Here is an 18,482-nt window from a genome sequence, read left to right on the forward strand (position 1 = left end):
ATGAGGTGGAGCTGGGGGAGGAGAGATGCCCACGGGGTGTTTGAGTGTGAGTGGGGCTGAGGGGAGCAGGGGGCAGCAGGGAATACAGTGAATTTTGCAGGGAAGGGTGGGAAGATACATTTAGTAAGCCTTGGAGTCAAGCTAACCCAGGTCAAACCCAATCTGTCACAGAAAAATAAAGTAAAACTCTATTCTGCAAGTCCAGGGCAGGATGGGGAAGAATTAAAACCACAAAGATACAAAGGAGTAAAGATAGGGAGCTGTTTCCATGCTAGAAGCTACTAAAAAAGCAGGGACACTTCAGCTTGAAAAAGAGATGCCCGAGGAGGGATATTAAAGAGGATTTTATGGTTTTTCTCCCCAGGGAAAGGGATTTTGTTGTTCAGCTGTGAGTATTTCCGTCTCTGTAGAAGAACTAGGCAATTCCTAGTGAAACCATCAATGAGCAGGTTCAAAGTGAATTCAGAAAAGGATATATTTTTTCTGTCAGTGGACACTTAAAACTGCAACTCCTTGGCCCAGGAGGTTGTGAGTTTTAAAATTTTCCATGGGTTCAGAAGCAAAATCGAGTTGCTTTTAATTTAAAAGATTTGTGGAAGAAAAAGAATGTAACTAAGGCTTTTTATTATTATTATTATTATTATTACACATAACTCTTAAATGGAAGATTATCCCTGATTTGGGAGGTCTCTGCTTATTGGAGCTTGGGGCAGTTGTAGTAACCCAAGGCTGATGATGGGTTTTCCTCACCTCCACTCTGATTAAATTCAAGCTGTCTGTCTGGAACTGAGTGAGTAGATTGTTGCAGGAAGCATCTTTTTGGGGTCTATTTTCTTCAGCCAGGCAAAAGCTTAGTGCTCAGGAAGATTGATACCATGATAATTGGCTGTAATGAGATGGTTGTGATGGGACCAAACTGGGCAAACCTGGGGTGAGCCCCCAGGCTGCTCTTCTGCCTGAGCTTGTCAGCGGGAGAATAAATGTCACCCCAGAGCTGTTTACAGCCCTAACTCCTCCTGAGAGCTTGGAAAGTGCCTGCTGATATCAAGTTGGAGTGAAAATGAGTTTCCAGTGCAACACACCAGTCTGTGATGGCACCCACTGATATCTCGCCTTGGCTTAACCAAGCTGTGCCTTTGCCTTGCTGGTGTCTCCCGTGGGGAGTGAGAGCCATGCAGAGATACCCCAGGCAACAAATGGGTCTCTTTGTGTCTGAGCATGGCTTCGAAGAGCAAAATGTGTGGGAATGTCATTCAGAAGAGACCAGGAGTGACCCTATTCATTAGGGAGGACTTGGTGTGAGTTTTTAGTGGGCACGGTGGTATTGGCTCAAAGGTTGATGTTCTTGGAGGTCTTTTCCAACTTTAGTGATCCTGAGATTCTAAGAAAGAGACATGTGCTGGAAGGGTTTTTTTTCTGAATTGGGAGTTCACCTGGGTTCAGAGAGTGCCTGGCACCAGCCTGCTGCCATTCATTTCTTCCCTCAGCCAAACCCAGTCCCATCCCAGAGCCCTGCCAAAGCTCTGGAAGTCATGTTTATTCATGGAGGAAAGTTATTCTCTGCTGCTTCCTAGATAAGCTCTGACTGTGTATTTGCTGTAAGTGGAGATAGGGCTCAAATAAATGGGTTTTATGCTCTAGTCTGCCAGTTCTGCAAACCACTGCGTGCCTGTGCTCACGAGAATTGACCTCATTTTTGTTTATTGACCTTAAGAGGGGAGAGGAGATGAGGGCCTGAGCTCTGACTCACTTTTAGCAGAGACAGTGGAAAAGGTGACCACTGTGTGCAGCTGTGGTGAGGTTTCCTAATCCACTGCAGCCAGGACTGGGTCAGTGGTCTTCAACTACATCTTCTGGGTCAGAACCTCTTAGAGGAGGGCTCTGCAAAGCCCAGTGAGGCTGGTGCAGCCTTTGCCTTGCATGTGGGGCATTTGGCTTGCAAAGAGGAAGGCTGAACTGCTGGATATAAAGATCTGAGCTCCTGTGTGTAGCCTCCAGCCCAGTCCTTGAGCAAGGCTTCAGGAGTCCACTTTGAGAGAGAGAGAGAGGTGCCCACTGGTGATTACACTAATTGCAAGGCTCACAGAGCAGGGAGGACCAGTTTGATCTGCTTAGCTGAAGGAAGGTTAAAAGGCAGCTTCATTAGAGTTGTGAAGGATTTTTTCCTGCAGCCTTCCAGAAGAAGATATTTGGCTCCAGAGAGCACTTCACCATCCACCAGGGAAGAGCAGGGCAGAGCTGAGGGTCTGGAAGTCACAGTTAAAATAATTGAAAAGGAAAAGACTCTTTATATACATATATATAAAATTGCAAGGGTTTAAAGAGTGTACCCCAATACCCAGGGATGTGGTAAGTGCTTGGAAAAGTCACACACTTATTTTTATGCTGCTTCTCCAGCCTCACCTGTGATCCTTTCCAAAGCAAAGCACAGCCCTTGGCAGTGGGTATTCCTTGGCTTTTGGTAAGAAACAAGTGAGCAGAGCAGTTCTTTTGATGGAAATGAAGTTGAAGGGTAGGTTAATTCATGACTCATTTGCACCTGCTGCATCAGGTAAGGATTGATAAACACCTCTGCATCCTTCCTACAGATACCAAGTGCAAGGGAAAAGACAACATTTATAATTAATTAATGGAGAAGCACTTACCAGTCACCAAACATGATTTAATTAGGCCAAACAACTTGTCATCTTTGTTACATCTGTGAAGACCAAATGGTACCACCAGGAAGAGAGGGATTTCCCTTTTCCAAGGCATATTGCAGCAGTTTCTGTCCTCAAATAATTTTCTTGGGTATTCATCTCTCATCCTGACATGGCTGAATGTTGCCTGCCAACCCCCAGATCCCAGCAGTTTGCCAGTCTGTCAGTGTGGGAGAATGAAAGGTATTTTCTGGAAGGGTCTTTGATAAAGGTTGTCTGTGTCCTGGGTTGGATGGAGGGGCACAAAGTTTAACCTGATGTTGTGCTGGAATGGTTACAGTGTGAGCAGCAAGAACTGGACTGCAGATCCAAACATCTTGCAGGTATCAGTCTTTGATTGTTCCAAATCTTTAAACATGAGTTATTCATGCAGGCCCTCTTCTACTCATTGGAGAGAAGAGGACATCTCTGAAAAATTACTGAACTTTAGATAACCAACACAAGAAAGACATAGAACTGTTAGAACAGGTCCAGAGGAAACCACAAAGATGCTCCAAGGGCTCTGGAGCCCCTCTGCTCTGGAGCCAGGCTGGGAGAGCTGGGGGGGGTTCACCTGGAGAAAAGAAGGCTCCAGGGGAGACCTCACTGTGGCCTTCTGGGACCTTATAAATGGTCCTTATAAAAAAGACCTTATAAAAGATAGGGAGATCTTAAAAGGACTTTATAAAAAAGATAAAAAGTGAGGTTTACATGGACAAATAGTGATAGGACAATGGTAAATGGTTTTAAATTGATAGAGGAGAGATTTGGATTAGATATTAGAAGGAAATTCTTCCCTGTGAGGGTGATGAGGCCCTGGCACAGGTTACCCAGAGAAGCTGTGGCTGCCCCATCCCTGGAAGTGTTCAAGGCCAGGTTGGACAGGGCTTGGAGCAACCTGGAATAGTGGAAGATGTCCCTGCCTATGGCAGGGGATTGGAATGGGATGATTTTTAAGGTCCCTTCCAACCCAAACCATTCCAGGATTCTGTGATCCTATGGTCCAACCAGAGCTCTGGTTTCCATTGGCTTCTTTAGGTTTACACTCCTGATTTTAGATGCGTAAATTTAAGAATATGAATCCCACCTTTAAAACCTGGAGCATTCCAGGGAGCTGCACAAGTACTTTCAGCATGTCTGGGGCAGCAATAAGGAAGAATGGTGGTGTAAGATCTAACAGGCTCTGTAAAGATCTATTTACAGAGGAAATAATTTTTAAAGATACACTTTATTTGTCCTGCAAGGCCGGTCTTGCATATCTTCACTTTCATTTAATCAAAGAAAGCTTTTGTTACAAAATTGAACACCTAAAAGCTTTCTTCATCCATCACAGGTGGTGGTGAAAAATGTCAACACAGAAAAGAGATACAGATCACAAAAATGCTCCAGCTCTATAATTCAGGATATTTAAAAAGCCATCTGATAATATCACCTTGTACTTTATTTTACATTATAACCTGTCCTGAGGTTATGGGCTCACTATAATTTATTGATGTTCAGGGAGGAAAAGATTGTAGAGCATGAAATATCCCATCCTGAAATCATCTGTTTTCCATGGGAAGAATCTTTAATATCTTAATACTTGTGGAGCTGCTGGCTGTTTGGTGGCAGATAACTATGAGGCTGTTAAAACTGAGCTTTGCACCTGATATTAGGAACCTGAAAACTGAATCCTAATGAACTCTTACAGGATGAGAAAGATACCATCACTTATTCCATTTTTCAGGCTCTGATAAACTCACCTCAGGACTTCATTTAAAAAGTTCCGTTTGTTCGTGAAAGAAGGGAGGAAAAAACCTGCAAAAAAAACCCACTTTGAAATAAGCTGAGGGTTCTTTTTCAGCTTCAAAGCATTTTTTGTGTGCTCTCCTTATTGATCTGAGACAGCACATTGCCTCGGTGTGCACAGGCTGACGATGACACCAGCCCTTTTTTTATAGCTCAAGTAGTAAAAGATGTTTTAAAGGAGGAATTTCAGAGCAGGGTGTAATTACCCAGAAGTGCAGTTTGACAGTGGTTCTCACAGCTCCCTTTGCTTGCACGTGAAAGGTGTTTTCTCAGCGCTTCCTTCTCGCCTCCCTGGTTCTCCTGTTGGGCTGTTGACCTGAACAGCAGCATTTTAATCACATTTGGGGAAGTGTTGCAATCTAATGGGGCATCACAAATAACTGAGAGCAGAGATGCTGGGGAAAAAAAAGGAGTTCTGTTGACAACCCACCTGTGTAACCCAGGCAGCAATCTGTTGGAAACAACCCAAACACCTCCCTGTTGGAAACTTAAAGGAGGGAAAAGAGATGTTTTCAAAATTCTACTAGGAACTCTAAAATAGGTAACATATTAAGGCAAAAGTGTATCTGATTTCTTTTTTTTTTTTTTGTTATTTAATTCAAGTCTTCCAACTCCTTTTGGCTTCAGTGTTACTGATACATTATTCAACAGTGCAGCCTGTGTGGGGTATTACTAATGCCTTTTGAGAAATAAAAGGGTGAAATCAGAACAACATTATAACTCTGTAGAAAGGACATGCCATGTTTTTCTCCCAGGAAGTTTTTTATTCTATCCAGAAAAATCTTCAGAAATGCCTCATTTTTACAAACCCCCGTGTTTTCTCCCTTCATTCCAAGCTTGGATAGGTCAGGATGTCTCCCACCTCTCACCACCCTTCCACAGAGAGCATCTCCTGGCCACAGCACTGTCCCTCCTCAACCTACAGCTGTGTTTTGTGCCTTCCCCCCTTCTGAGGAGAAAAACTCCTTCTGGTGAAGGGATTTGGCTCCTGATCCCTTGATTATCATCCCTGTCCCCTTCCTGCTGTTCCCAGCCCCTGCCCAGTCATCCCATTGCAAGGGGAAGAAAAAACTGATGACAGAAGTTTGTGGGAAGCAGAGAAGGAAGGGGGATCGTGTCTCACATTTCAGATCAGGTGTTTTAATGCAACAGGGAGAGATAAGGGCAAGGAAGAGAGAGACTTGATTAGGCATTTCTGCCTTTTTAATCTGTTCTCTACCAACTCTGATTTGCCTGCTTCTTACACCAAATTGCTGTTCTTTCTATGCTGATTTCTGGAAAATTATAGACACCACCAGTTCTGAATTTCAGGGACTGGGGTAGCTGAAAGCTGCATGTTTTAAATGAAATGTTTCAGTGCCTTTCATTCCAAAAGGTGCCTGCACTGAGGTGATGGGCTCCACACACCTGCTCCAGTCCCTCTGCTCCATCCAGCAGACACAACTCACATGTGTCCTACCACCTGCTTTTCTCTTCTCCCCAGGTTGCAGGAGGCAGTGGGACAACATCACGTGCTGGCCTGAGGCAGAGGTGGGGGAAGTCGTGGTACGGTCGTGCCCAAAGTACTTCAGATTCCTCACCTCTTTTCTTGGTAAGCAAATCCCCCAAACCTGTTTATGGCTTCACTGCCAGTGGGGTTTCACAGCACATCACAGGGGGAAGCTCCATGGTATAATCAGAGGGAGAAACAAACTCTTTCCACAGGGTGAAGGAGGTTTCCAAGCCCTACATGATGCCCAAACCATCCGAGCATCCTCCCCGTCCTTGCAGCACCACCTCCTCTGGATCAGAGGGATGCAAAAATAGCTCCTGGTGAAATCCAATAATATGGATGTTGTGCAGTGAGAACTGAATAAACCTGTGTGACAGTATGTTTGTTGTACAAAATGAGCACTTTAGCACCATCATTAATTAAGTCTCTGACAGAAAACAAACAAGCTGAAACTGCACAGAATAAAGGATTATTTTTTTTTTCCTGCTGAAATGACAAATTTGGCCACAGGCCAAGAAATTTAGCCTGACAAATAACGGGCAGAGAAGGTTAATGGAGAAAATCTCTTAACTCACTGGGGTGTTTGGGAAGGCTTGGTTTAAAATTCAGGTCTCAGGGGGCTGTGCAGCAACAGGATTGATTGTCTCCTGATAGTTTATGGTCACTTTTTACTCTTTTTGTTATGGAATCCCTGCAGGCCTCCACAGAAAATTGAGCCCTTTTGCATTGGAGATTATGGATGGAGCTGATAAGTCTCCACTTTTAGAGCCTTGCAGTCTGAACACACATGAAGGACATGGATGGCAGCAAGGATACAATATCATCCCTGTTTAACAGGCTAGAGCATTGCACTCATTAACCAGCTGATTACATGCCTTGCCCAAGGCCACACCAAAATTCTTTGTAGACTCAGAAGGGAAATCCAAAATCCCCAGAGTCCTATCCTAGTGCTGACCTCCCTGTTTCCAAAATTCCCTCCTAGTTCATCACTCCTGTGTCAACACCCAGGGAGAACAGGCAGAAGCTGCTGTAATATCACATCTTGCAGGACAAGACCCCTGTGCATTGGTTCAGCCATGTGGAATAATTGCCTGCTGTTCCTGCTTTTTGCCCTCTCCCAAGCACAGCACTCACTCCCTGGGTTTTAGAGGCCCAGCAGAGTTACTTAATCAGGGAAAAAAAATCTCTCCAAGAAGTTTTCCTAATGCATCATCCCACCAGGGCATAGCAATGAGGAAAATATTGTATATATTTGGTCATATATATATAGGGCAAGCATTGGAATGGGCTGCCCAGGGAAGTGGTGGATTCACTGTCCATGGAAGTGTTCAAAAATATAGAGGTGGCATTTAGGGACATGGTCTAGTGGTGGACCTGACAGTGTTGCATTAGTGGTTGGACTTGATGATCTTAGAGGTCTTTTCTAACCTTAATGATCCTATGATTCTATTTTATATACATACCTATATATATATATATATATATATATATATACATAAATCATTGTGGCTATGTTGAACTTAAGCTAAGGAAAGTGGGATGCCTTTAATTCTGTGGGAGGATGTGTGTAGGTACCTGAACAGCTCTTTAGGTGTCATGTGCTGTGCTGATGAATTCTGTGTTGAGTGTAGTAGAAATGCAGGTACTGAGCTCACAGATGGGTACCTCCACTAGAAACACTAGGGGCTCCATTCAGGGTCCTAACCATGAGCATCTGGTGCTATTTGAGATGCACTGGAGGATCCAGAAAGATTTCTCAGCTGGTGCTAAGATTACCTGTATTTAGGAAACCAGTTTCCAACCTGGAATGGCATTTGTATCGACTGGTTTTGGAGTTTTCCATAAGTAAACCTATCTCTGAGCTGGTTTTACAGTCAGAGGTGAGAAGAGGACTTCTGAGAGGTGCAGTTCAGATGGTTTTTAGACTGACTTCGGGATGAGTTGGATAACATCAATAAACCACATATTTCTCTCCATTTACAACAGAAATATTGTGGAGTGGCTCTGGCAGATGGGAACATCTTCCAATCCTGGTGAATCCCAGCTCTGCAGAGCAAAAGTGCTCCATCTCCTCCTGTAAACAGAGCAACTGATGCCCTTCCCAAAGCAGAAAGAGCAGCTTTGATTTTCTCTGAGCCATCCACTTTGTACAGCCACACACAACAGTGGGAAGCAGGGATGGTCTGACATAAAGGCAGGGGAAGATTGCCTCTCGTTTTATGGGATTTGTTGCAAAATTAATGCCATCAAAGTTTGTGGAGCAGTTCTTCCTTTGTAGCAGTCAGTACCACTGAGTAGCTTTCAAGGAACTCAATCATCTGGTTAATGTTTGTGTCGTCCTCTTTGATCCCTTTGCAGGAACATGAAAGCTTCTATCAAGCTGTGAGCCAGAGAAAACCTTTTTGTGTATTTATAGCAGGAAAAGGGTGAAATACTGGGAAGCAAAGAGTTAATGTCATTTTCCTGCCTAGCAGAAAATATGCTCTTCAAATGACTAATATCCCATCTCATGGAAAATAAAGGATAAAATATCTCGTGGCATTTAGGAACCTTAAAATGCCTGCCATAGTCCTGATGTCATTTGACATTGAATTTTTATGGCATTCACGGCTTCAGAAAATTCTCATTATTTCATGACATTCGTCACTACCATGTGAAGGAGACGGATGAGAATATTTTGGGCACCTTCTGTTAATGAAGTGCATTACTTGCTGTCGCTTGACCAGAGCGTTCCAGCTTTCTTTTAACACATGGAAGATGACATTTGTAATAGGGATTTATTTCTCACGGTTTCTCCAGAAGCAGATTGTCCATCATGCACACGTGGAACAGCATAAATTAGAACTGACAGTCTTTAAGCTTCAATTGTAAGATTAATTGACTTAAAGAGGTGGGGGTGGGCATAACCAGTCTCTGGAATCCCACTCACTGAGGTGAGATCCTTCTGAGTTTTGGGCTTGCCAAACTCTTTTTTTTCCTCTAAATTTATTTCCACTCTCCTTTCCCATCCCTCATGGACACTTTTTGTTCTATATTGCTTTTGAAACTGGAACAAAAATTGAATAAAACGAGGGGAGGGATGAGCAGATAGCAACAGATAATGAGAAGACATCACCACTACTGTAAAAAACTCAAAAATGAGCCAGACCCACTGTTTATTTGCTGCAATGCTCATTTAAAAGGAAACAAGCAGTTGAGGGCACTTGTTGTGGAGGTTTGCTCACTGAGAGCCCTCGACCTGCTCAGGTGCTCTGCTGTCCAAATGTGCCTTCATATAAAAAAGCAGAATTACCTGGAGAAAAGGAGGCTCAGGGGAGGCCTAATCAGTCTCTGCAGCTCCCTCAGAGGAGGCTGTAGCCAGGTGGGGGTCGGTCTCTTCTCACGAGTAACAGGCGACAGGACAAGAGGAAACGGCCTCAAGTTGCACCATGGGAGGTTTAGATTGGATGCTGGGGAAAATTTCTTCACTGAAAGGGTGGTCAGATGTTGGACCAGACCTCCCAGGGAAGTGGTGGCCTCACCATCCCTGGAAGTATTCAAAAACCATGTAGATGTGGTACTTGGGGACGTGGTTTGCTGGTGGGGTTGGCAGCGCTGGGTTAATGGTTGGACTCGATGGCCTTAAAGATCTTTTTCCAACCTAAAGAATTCTATGATTCTTTTATTCCATGATGTATTTGCAATTGAGGTGTCCCAGTACTTGTGCCCCACTCCTCTGAAGGGCTGGTGTTGAGAAGGCTTTTTGATCAGCAGCTGAACCTCTCCACCACCCTCCAGAGCACCCCAAGGATACCCCTGCACACCACGGAGAGCCCTAAAGCTCAAAGCCCACTGTTACCCAGGGCTTGTGGAGTTGTTGTACATCCCCCTACCCATAAATGTGCATCTTTTTTTCTTGTGAATGTTTCCTGGATTACTGTGATTGCAGTGTCAAAAGATCTAATGGGAAATTTGTCCTAATGTTTGACAACTCTGCTTTTAGGATGAGAAAACAAACAGTTTACGAAAGGTGCCTAATTAAGGGGAACATGTGATGTTAGAAAGGGAGGAATTACCTGTATTAATTAAGGATCAAGGCTTTCACAATTAGAAAGTGCAGGAAGGGGAAAGGGAGATAAGGAAAAAAGGGAGTATTGCCCCAAAAATGGGGTGCAGGATATTTCAGGGCACTGGAAGTGTGGCTTCAATAACTGCAGGCCAAGTGATCTGAAAAACAGCAAATGAAGAAAATGAAGGGTGTGCCTGTTGTGTGATGTGCTCACACCATACCATGGATCCTGCTATGCCATTAAATCATGAAATGCAAAAATATGAAATAACGTAAAACACTAAGCAGAAATTTTATTGAAAGAATGACCTTGTGAGATCGTGGCTGAGGCAGAGAAAGCAGGTGTGGACAATATCTTGTCATGATTACCCCACAAGTTTTTCCCAGATCTAACCACTTCAGCATCTAGTTTAATGCAAGCTGTAGCTGTCTGCAAGTCTCAAGTGCTTCCCAAGAACAGTGGGACGGATCAATAACAAAAATGGAACTATTGATGTGCCAGTGGGCTCAGCAGCACCTCCAGGAGAGTAAATGATAAGAAGTGCTGTTGCTTTAATAGCTTCTGCTTGAAAAAATCAGTTTGTGACCATGGAATATGATGAGGGAGAAGCAGGACGTTGCTAATCAGAGCAGACCTTCCCCTCTGCTTTAGAGGCTGTTACAGAAAAGGGCAAGGGGAGCAGGAGGGGGTAAAAGCAAACACTCCTGAGCAATGATTGACCTTATATCTCTTTGTATGAATTCAGGCTCCCATTAAAAGCCAGTAAGAGGTTTTCTTCCACAAAGATGAAAGAGCTAAAACAGCACCTCTAACACAAACTTTCAGACGTGTCTCTGAGTCTGAAGTGTGTGTTTGAAACAGATGAGAGGCAAAAAAGAAATTAAGAGAAAAACCTTAAGAGCCAGACATAGACAACAGCCCTCTGCATTTATTCAGTCCAGTGTTTAACTCCTACCCGGATCAAACACCTTTGATAAAGAAAAAATGTTCTGGTTTTATCTTTGTTCCACTAACTCCTCCCTTCTCTCCTTCTATGTCATGAATAAACCACGTCATTCTTCCACCAGGCCCTTTACTGGTTGGTATAACCCAGTCTGCAAGGTCATTTTGATTCGTGCCCCTTTCACATCATTCCCAAAGGTATTTATAAACCAGGGAATTGAATAAGAAGTTTTGCACGTGTTTGTTCCTGTTCCAGAAATTCTGTCCCAGTTAGTAACTGGTGTGTGCAGTGTTTTGGTGTAGAACAGCATCTCTCCATTTTCCCCAAGGAACAGTGATTGGAAGAAATATTCACTGTGGAACAAAGTTAGATCCTTTGGAAAGGGATGTGAGGATCCTGGAGGCAGAGGAAGGATCCTCTGGGTTGAGTGGGCAGTGGAGGGAAGAAGGTCAAGGCCAGGAGACCCCATGGAAGGTGCAGCTGAGCAGGTCCATCAGGTGGGAGATTCATGTCCAAAGGAGAACAGGGCCACTGTCATTGGAATAATGCATGAAAAAGGGTAGGGACAGACACTAAACAAAACTAGATTAATGCTTATCCATCTCTAAAAATGTGGATTGAAAGGGTCTGAGTCTGAGGTAAATACAGTCATGGATGTTGTGGAGAAAGTAGGTAGGGAATGATTGTTTTATGGTCTAATGGAGAAGGGGTACTGAACAAAATCGTCCACAAGAAGGGCAAAAATAAACATATGGAGGATGTTTTCACACAACATATAAAGAAATTGCAGGACTGAGAGACCTGCAAAGTACAGGTGAAAGCCACAAGTATAAAGAGATATCAAAATTATTAAAAACAGGTAAGAAAAATTCAGAGTACAGGAATAAGATAAAGGCAGTGGTGAGGTGTCTTGGACAGCAGGTCATCTGCAACATCCATTGGAGAGAGATGAGAAGATATTCCCACTCTCACAGGGATATGCAAGACACAAAGCCATAAAGCCATTTAGCTGCTTATCCTGCTCTGCTTCCTAGGAAGATTCAACAGTTCTTCATCCAGTTTGAGGGGAAAAAAATATTAAGAAAAGAAAAGAGAGTTCTCCTTGTCTCCTGATCGGTGTCATTATTGTCAATTCATTGCTATTTGTCATTCCAACCAAAAAAAAGATAAGAGTGGTGTGGGATAAGAAGAAAAGAAGAGAATTCTTCTTTTCTCAGAGAACATTTAAAACAATTAGTAAAAGCTGAATATCCAAAAACTGAATTAAAAACAGGAGTGCTTAGACATTTCCTTCATGAGTTTACAGCTGTTGGCTTTTTGTTTTGGCTTGGGTTTTTTTGTTTGTTTGTTTGTTTGGGGTTTTTTTGTTTGGTTTTTTGGGGGGGGTTTTGGGGGTTTTTTTTGTTCGGTTGGTTGGTTTTTACTGGTTTTTTTGAAATGCTAAAAGAAAACATGAGGGGTTCTAAGCAAAATTTGTCTCAAAATTTAGAATCAGAGAACCATCATCGAATAGTTTGGATTGGAAGGGATTTTAGACATCATCTACTTCCAGCTGCTATGGGTGAGGAATCTTCCAGTTTGTTGTTATATAGGAGGAATTTCCTTCCATCTGTCTTTACTACCCAGGGCAGAGAGTTCCTGAACCCCCCTGCAATGGATAAAAAGCTGCTTAGGATGGGTTTGAACCACGTTCCAGGTTTGGTACAACCACACAAGCTGATCACTCACATGGAAGCATTCAGATAATTGCTTCCAACCATCAGTTCCCTTCCTGGAACAGGCATGCCAGCAAACCACGCAGATTAGGAAATTAGAAAGGGCTTTGTGAACTCCTGAGAAGTGTTTGCTTAAACCTGGAGCAGCTGCTGGGCCAGATGGCAAAGTCCTGCCCTACAGCAGACGTGGTACTAGAAAGGTGCAGAAGTGTGTGCAGGAAGTGCAATCTCTGCTCCTGCTTCGTGTCCAAGGTCATTCACCTCCAGGGCACACTGCAAGCAGGTTTTCCAGAAATACAGGCCAAGAGCTCATCCCAAACCTCATGGCAGTCACAGCTTCCTCGTGAGGGGAAGGGGGACAGGCCCTGAGCTCTGCTCTGCAGGGACCAGTGACAGGACTCGAGGGAATGGCCTGAAGTTGTGTCGGGGGAGGTTTAGGTTGGATATTAGGAAATGTTTCTCCACCCAGAAGGTGGTTGGTTGGGCACTGAACAGGCTCCCCAGGGCAGTGGGCACAGCACCAAGGCTGCCAGAGCTCAAGGAGTGTTTGGACAAGGCTCTCAGACACATGGTGGGATTGTTGGGGTGTGCTGTGCAGGGCCAGGAGTTGGACTTTGATGATTCCTGTGGGCCCCTTCCAACTCAGGGTATTCTGTGACTCTGATGTAGTGCCTGAGGAAGAGCTGTGTTTTATTATACACACATATAGGGCAGGAGGTTGACACTGGATGATCTTACAATCCCTTCCAACCCAACCCATTTTATGGTTGTTTGTTTAATATCATAGAATCATGGAATGGTTTGAGTTGGGAGGGACCTTTAAATGTCATCTAATCCAACATCCTCACAACGAGCAGGGACATCTTCAACTAGATCAGGTTGTTCAGAGTCACATCCAACCTGATGACCTTGAATGTTTTCAGGGATTTGGCATCCACAGCTTCTCTGGGCAGCCTGTGCCAGTGTTTTACTGTGCTCACTGTGACAAAAACTAAACCATACAGCAGTTTACACTGACTTAGGTGGTCCATCCTCCCTGGGTAGTGTTTAGGGTGCTGCAGAGTGGCTGGTGTTGAACTTGAGAGACATCTTGCCCTTCTCTCTGGGGCTCAGCCTGAAGCCACTCAAATGTTTGCACTGCTGTGGTCAGTACATGTGCAAAGAGCAGAGCTCATGGCTTGGAATGGACCAAGAAATGTGGGGAGTTAATTAAACAGTTGTGGCCTGTGATGCTTCTCATGAGCCTTTAAGGCCCTGCTGCAGTAAAACCTCCTGAAAACTGGTTATTCAGGCCTGTGGCTTCACCCCTTGCCTTTCAATAGTGTTTTATGTATTAACTGTCATTAACACCCATATAAATGAGCCAAAGGTCATCTTGTTTCTTATTTACACTTTAATTCCCTTCAGTGGCTTTTATGCCACAGCGTATTTTTGGAATCTGCTTAGTTTCCCATCCTGGTTCTCCTCACTATAGTCTCTTCAGCTTGTATAAGGATTACTGACTTTTTTTTCCCCTTTCCTTTCTGCACGGTTACTTTGCTCCCTTTGTTCATCCATCCCCTCCCACCTGGCAGGGAGCCTTATGGAAAGGTCATCACCTTGTTCCCTTTCCAAACTCATCTTTAAACTCCTTTGTCCTCGTACCTGCAAAGAGAAATGACAGCAGTGAAAGAGCTGAGGTGCTGAGGTCCCTCCAGTGGTGCTCAGGACTCACACAAATCCCCTTATTGCACTTTAGCAATCACTGTGCCTCTGCTGAGCCTGATATCTCCCACCTTCCATAAAGAAGTGATTTCACTTCATTTACACTGCAATTAAACCAATTTAGGCCAGTTGCCTTCCCTCCTCTTTGCATTTTCCAGCCATGGCCTAAACTAAAACACATCTCCATTTCCATAATGAAACACTTTTTTACTGTGAGGGTGACCAAGCACAGGAACAAGTTACCCAGAGATGTGGTGCAGTCTCCATCCTTGAAAGACTCCAAGAATATCCAAAAGGCATCTGGTCATGCTTCCATTCAACCAGTTTTAGGTGACCCTGCTTGAGCAGGGGGTTTGGACCAGGTGACCTCTGAAGGACTCTTCCAAACTGTGATTGTGGGAAAGCAGGAAACTGAGTTCTTGTAAGACATTACAAGGTTATTGTCACCATAAATGAGACTCAGTTGTGGCTTCTTCAAGTGAAATTTTTTGTTATTTATTTTTTAAATGGAAAATCTCATCTTGTTGCTTTTAGGAGCAGATGCACCGGTCTGACAGTTGGTAACATTTCTGATCAAAATGAAATGCAAACTCCACAAAAAGCAGATTGTTTCATGGCTGTTAACTAATACCACCAGAGTGAGGGGACTCTGTTCACCCCAGGGATTTGAACCTTCTTTTTCCACAACCTAGAGAAGAGTCTGGAGCACAAACCTACTGGCAGTGGGATGCTTTCCATCCTCAGTGAGTCTTCTCCACTCTGCATTGCTAATTACATATAATTGAGTTATAAACCCCGGTCTCCTTTCTCATTAATTCTTCAGGAATACAGTTTAAAAAGTTTTAGCTCCAGTCTGAGAGGAAATGAGAATTTTTGGGAAATCTGGTGAACTTCCAAAGGCTGGAGATGCTCTTTTCAAGCCTGGAAGCACTGTCTGTTCTGATGCTGCCACTTGGGTTTTCAGAGTACTTCGTTGGTGCATCATTCTAGGGAAAACTTGTGCTACAAAAACAGTGAGAAACAATTCTGTAAAATGGCACATACAGCTTCTGATGCTTTGAAAAATTTACCTTTCCATTGACAGATGATCAGACTTTGTTATCAAAGTCTAGTGGATAAACTGAGAGCAACAGAGACCACAAGAACTGGCTGGATTTTCACTGGGGATCTGTGAAACATAAAAATCTCAGTTTAATACTTGTCTGAAGTTCACTGTCTGCAAACCTCAGAGCAAGAACTAATCTTCTGAGACACTCTTCCAAATTTTATGTTTTTTTTTTCAATATAGAAATTAATCTGGTAAACAGTAGTAATTAGATATGTTGTTTGGTCTGAGGGGAGACATCAGCCATCGCTTGAGCCAAAACTGCTGTGAGGTAAAATCTTTAGTTTTTTAACCTTGTACTTTTTACACCTCTCAGACATCAGTGAACAAAGATTTCTTGTATCCCGCCATGTGGGTGAAGTTGCACATCTAAAAGTGACATGAGCAGCAAAGGGTGGTAGAAAAACTTCTGTGGGAAGTGAGTTTCTCTGAAATCAAAGTAATTATTATTATTCTTTTTAATCCCAGTGATGCTGTGTCATTGTGCTTCCCTCTACCTGAGTTTCCCACATCTGCTAAAGTATTAAGACAACTTGAGAGCAGCAAGAATTCTAAAATAATCAAACAATTGTGAGGAAGTGCAATCAAAAAGAAGAAACATGAGAAAATTAAGCTGAAAGAAGCACCCCTTAGTTCACTGAGGATAAGAAACAAGGAATCACAAAACCACAGTGAAATCTAAAATCATGCCCAAACAGAAAGGAGGAGTTTTGAGCAGGAAACAGGAAGCAACGAAGTTCAGATAATGGGATCCATTGTAATGAAGAAGAAATAACAGGAATTACATAACACCTCAAAAAAAAATGGTACTGAACAGTCATGTTCTTGATTTTGTTTGCCCAAGATCTCTTACTATCCCAGTGTGAAGCCTGGTCAAAGGAACTGCAAACAGTGACAGTGCAGGAAAAGCCTGAGGAGCAGCACCAAGGTGTGCTGGAGTTGCTTCTTCTGGGACAGCTGTGAAAATGAACCTTCAAGAGCTTTCATGGAGTTCAGATCTGCTGTAAAGGCAAATTACAGGGATGAGTTTAGTGTCAAAATCCACCTGTCAGGAGGGTTCAACAAGTGACTGAAGCCAAGGGTCAGGCTGCTGCTGATTTCAGAGCAAAACGAGTCCCTGGCTGGGAAGATGTTCAGATGACTCAATTGTCAGAAATTTCTGCAGGTGAAACTCGAATATTTTCATGACTCACAGCTGCAGAATTGATTTGCTCCTGTTTGCAGAGGTTTTCTCACTCTTGTGTGCAAAGAACCCCATTGTTGGAAACGTTTGCAAAGCTCTTGAGTTTCACTGCTGCCATTTTTCAGCTAAGAAGCAAGTTTTGACTGCTGTTTGTTCATCCTGGTTCATTGTACCAGCTTTCCAGGCAGGGGTGACAGTTTTGTGTGATGAATGGCACCAAAGGAATGCCACAATTACAGGATTCCTGTGAGGTGGGCAGGGTAGGGATGGGTGGTCAGAGAAGGTGCTGGGGGAATTTGCAGTGTATTGTTGAATGTGTTTCTGCTTTCTTATTTCTGTATGGCCAGCATGTATCTTGGCCTTTTAGGGTACAAACCTCTCAGGGTAAAGCTTATCCTGATCGCTGCTCCCTCCTCCTTTTGCTGGATTAAGCCAATTTGGGTTTAAGGTGCAGCTGGGACAGGGAGCAGAGGTGTTTTCCAAAGTGAGAAGTGCTTTGTTCTTACAATCCTTGGTGGATCAGGAAGCCCAGAGTACCAAAGAACCACGTGAACTTCAGTTTTGCCAGTTTTGGCTGAAGGAGTGAGATGTCCTTGTGTTAATTAAGGCTCTTTTTAGCTGGTTGGAGGCCCCAGGCAGTCATCCTGTCCTTGAGTACACACGTTAAAACAGGCAGTACAGGTTGTCAGGATGTGTTTTCTCTCCCTTCACAGCCAAATTTTGAAGTGTTTGGTCCTCAGACAAAGAGTGCAGTAGAATTCCCAGGAATCACATTTGACCAGGCAAGGTTTGGGTTTGAAGGACCACATTTGGTTCCCAGGCCCCCAACCTTACCTGCACCATGTGAAGTGAGCATTTCATCTGTCCCTGTCTCAGCTTCTCACAAGCACAAATAACTCACTGATCTGTTTGGATAAAATTTTTCCACAAAAGAAGGAAGGAACAAGAAGGAACAAGGCAATGTGACAACAACCCTCTCAAACAATAGTGGTGCAGTGCCAGCAACCAAAGGGTCTGGGTACAACTGGCATTATGTACCATTAGAAGAGAAATTTTGTGGGCAATTCAGTATTAAAATGTACTTTGTTTTTCAGGTCTGCACGTTACTACCCAGTGGGTCCCTCCAGTTTATATGTTCTGTGTAATAGGAAAACTTAATAACAGAGAATTAACATGAGAATTTTACTCTAAGTGTTACAAGAACTGTGCTCTGGCATTTGTATCATGACAGGCAGACATTAGTTTGGTGGAAGGGTGAAAGTTTGTTTTTAAATTGTGGTTTTCTCTTTCCCAACAGGGAACGTGACCAGGAATTGTACAAGCCAGGGCTGGTCGGATGTGTACCCTGCTCCCTACACCGTAGCTTGTGGATATGATTCCAACAGCACTCCAGGGGAAGAGGTTTGTAAACCTGGATGGGTAGACATCAACATTTAACAGGGATCCATATCAGATAGTCTCCCCATGCCCAGTTTTTTCCATTTCCACTCTGATTCCCCAAGAGAGAAGAGCCCTCTGGAGGATCCCTGGAAGCAGAGTTCAAATGCTTGGGCAAAGAAATGATCTTCCCTTTGATTTTATAGAATCATGGAATGGTTTGAGTTGGAGGGGACCTTAAAGACCATCTCATTCCAACCCTCCTGCCTTGGGCAGGGAGACCTTCCACTAGACCTTGCTCCAAGCCCTGTCCAGCCTGGCCTAGGACACTTCCAGGGATGGGACATCCACAATTTCCAGGGTAGTGACAGGAAATCAGCACCTGTGCAGATCAGGCCAATGTCTATGTGATGCCCACACATAACTTCAGGTGCTTCATTTTCCGTGG

General features: G+C 43.7%; 1 protein-coding gene across 1 annotated transcript in view; it reads left to right on the forward strand.

The window, feature by feature from the left end:
* Positions 1–18,482, forward strand: part of LOC103756344 (vasoactive intestinal polypeptide receptor) — a 71,833-nt gene that overhangs the window by 18,828 nt on the left and 34,523 nt on the right. The window contains exons 3-4 of the mRNA XM_008922388.2: positions 5,950–6,057; positions 17,955–18,058. Of these exons, the coding sequence (XP_008920636.1) occupies positions 5,950–6,057; positions 17,955–18,058 (212 nt within the window). The remainder of the gene's footprint in view (positions 1–5,949; positions 6,058–17,954; positions 18,059–18,482) is intronic.

The sequence above is a fragment of the Manacus vitellinus genome, unplaced genomic scaffold (assembly GCF_001715985.3).
Source record: "Manacus vitellinus isolate BGI_N305 unplaced genomic scaffold, ASM171598v3 scaffold_12_pilon, whole genome shotgun sequence".
Lineage (NCBI taxonomy): Eukaryota > Metazoa > Chordata > Aves > Passeriformes > Pipridae > Manacus > Manacus vitellinus.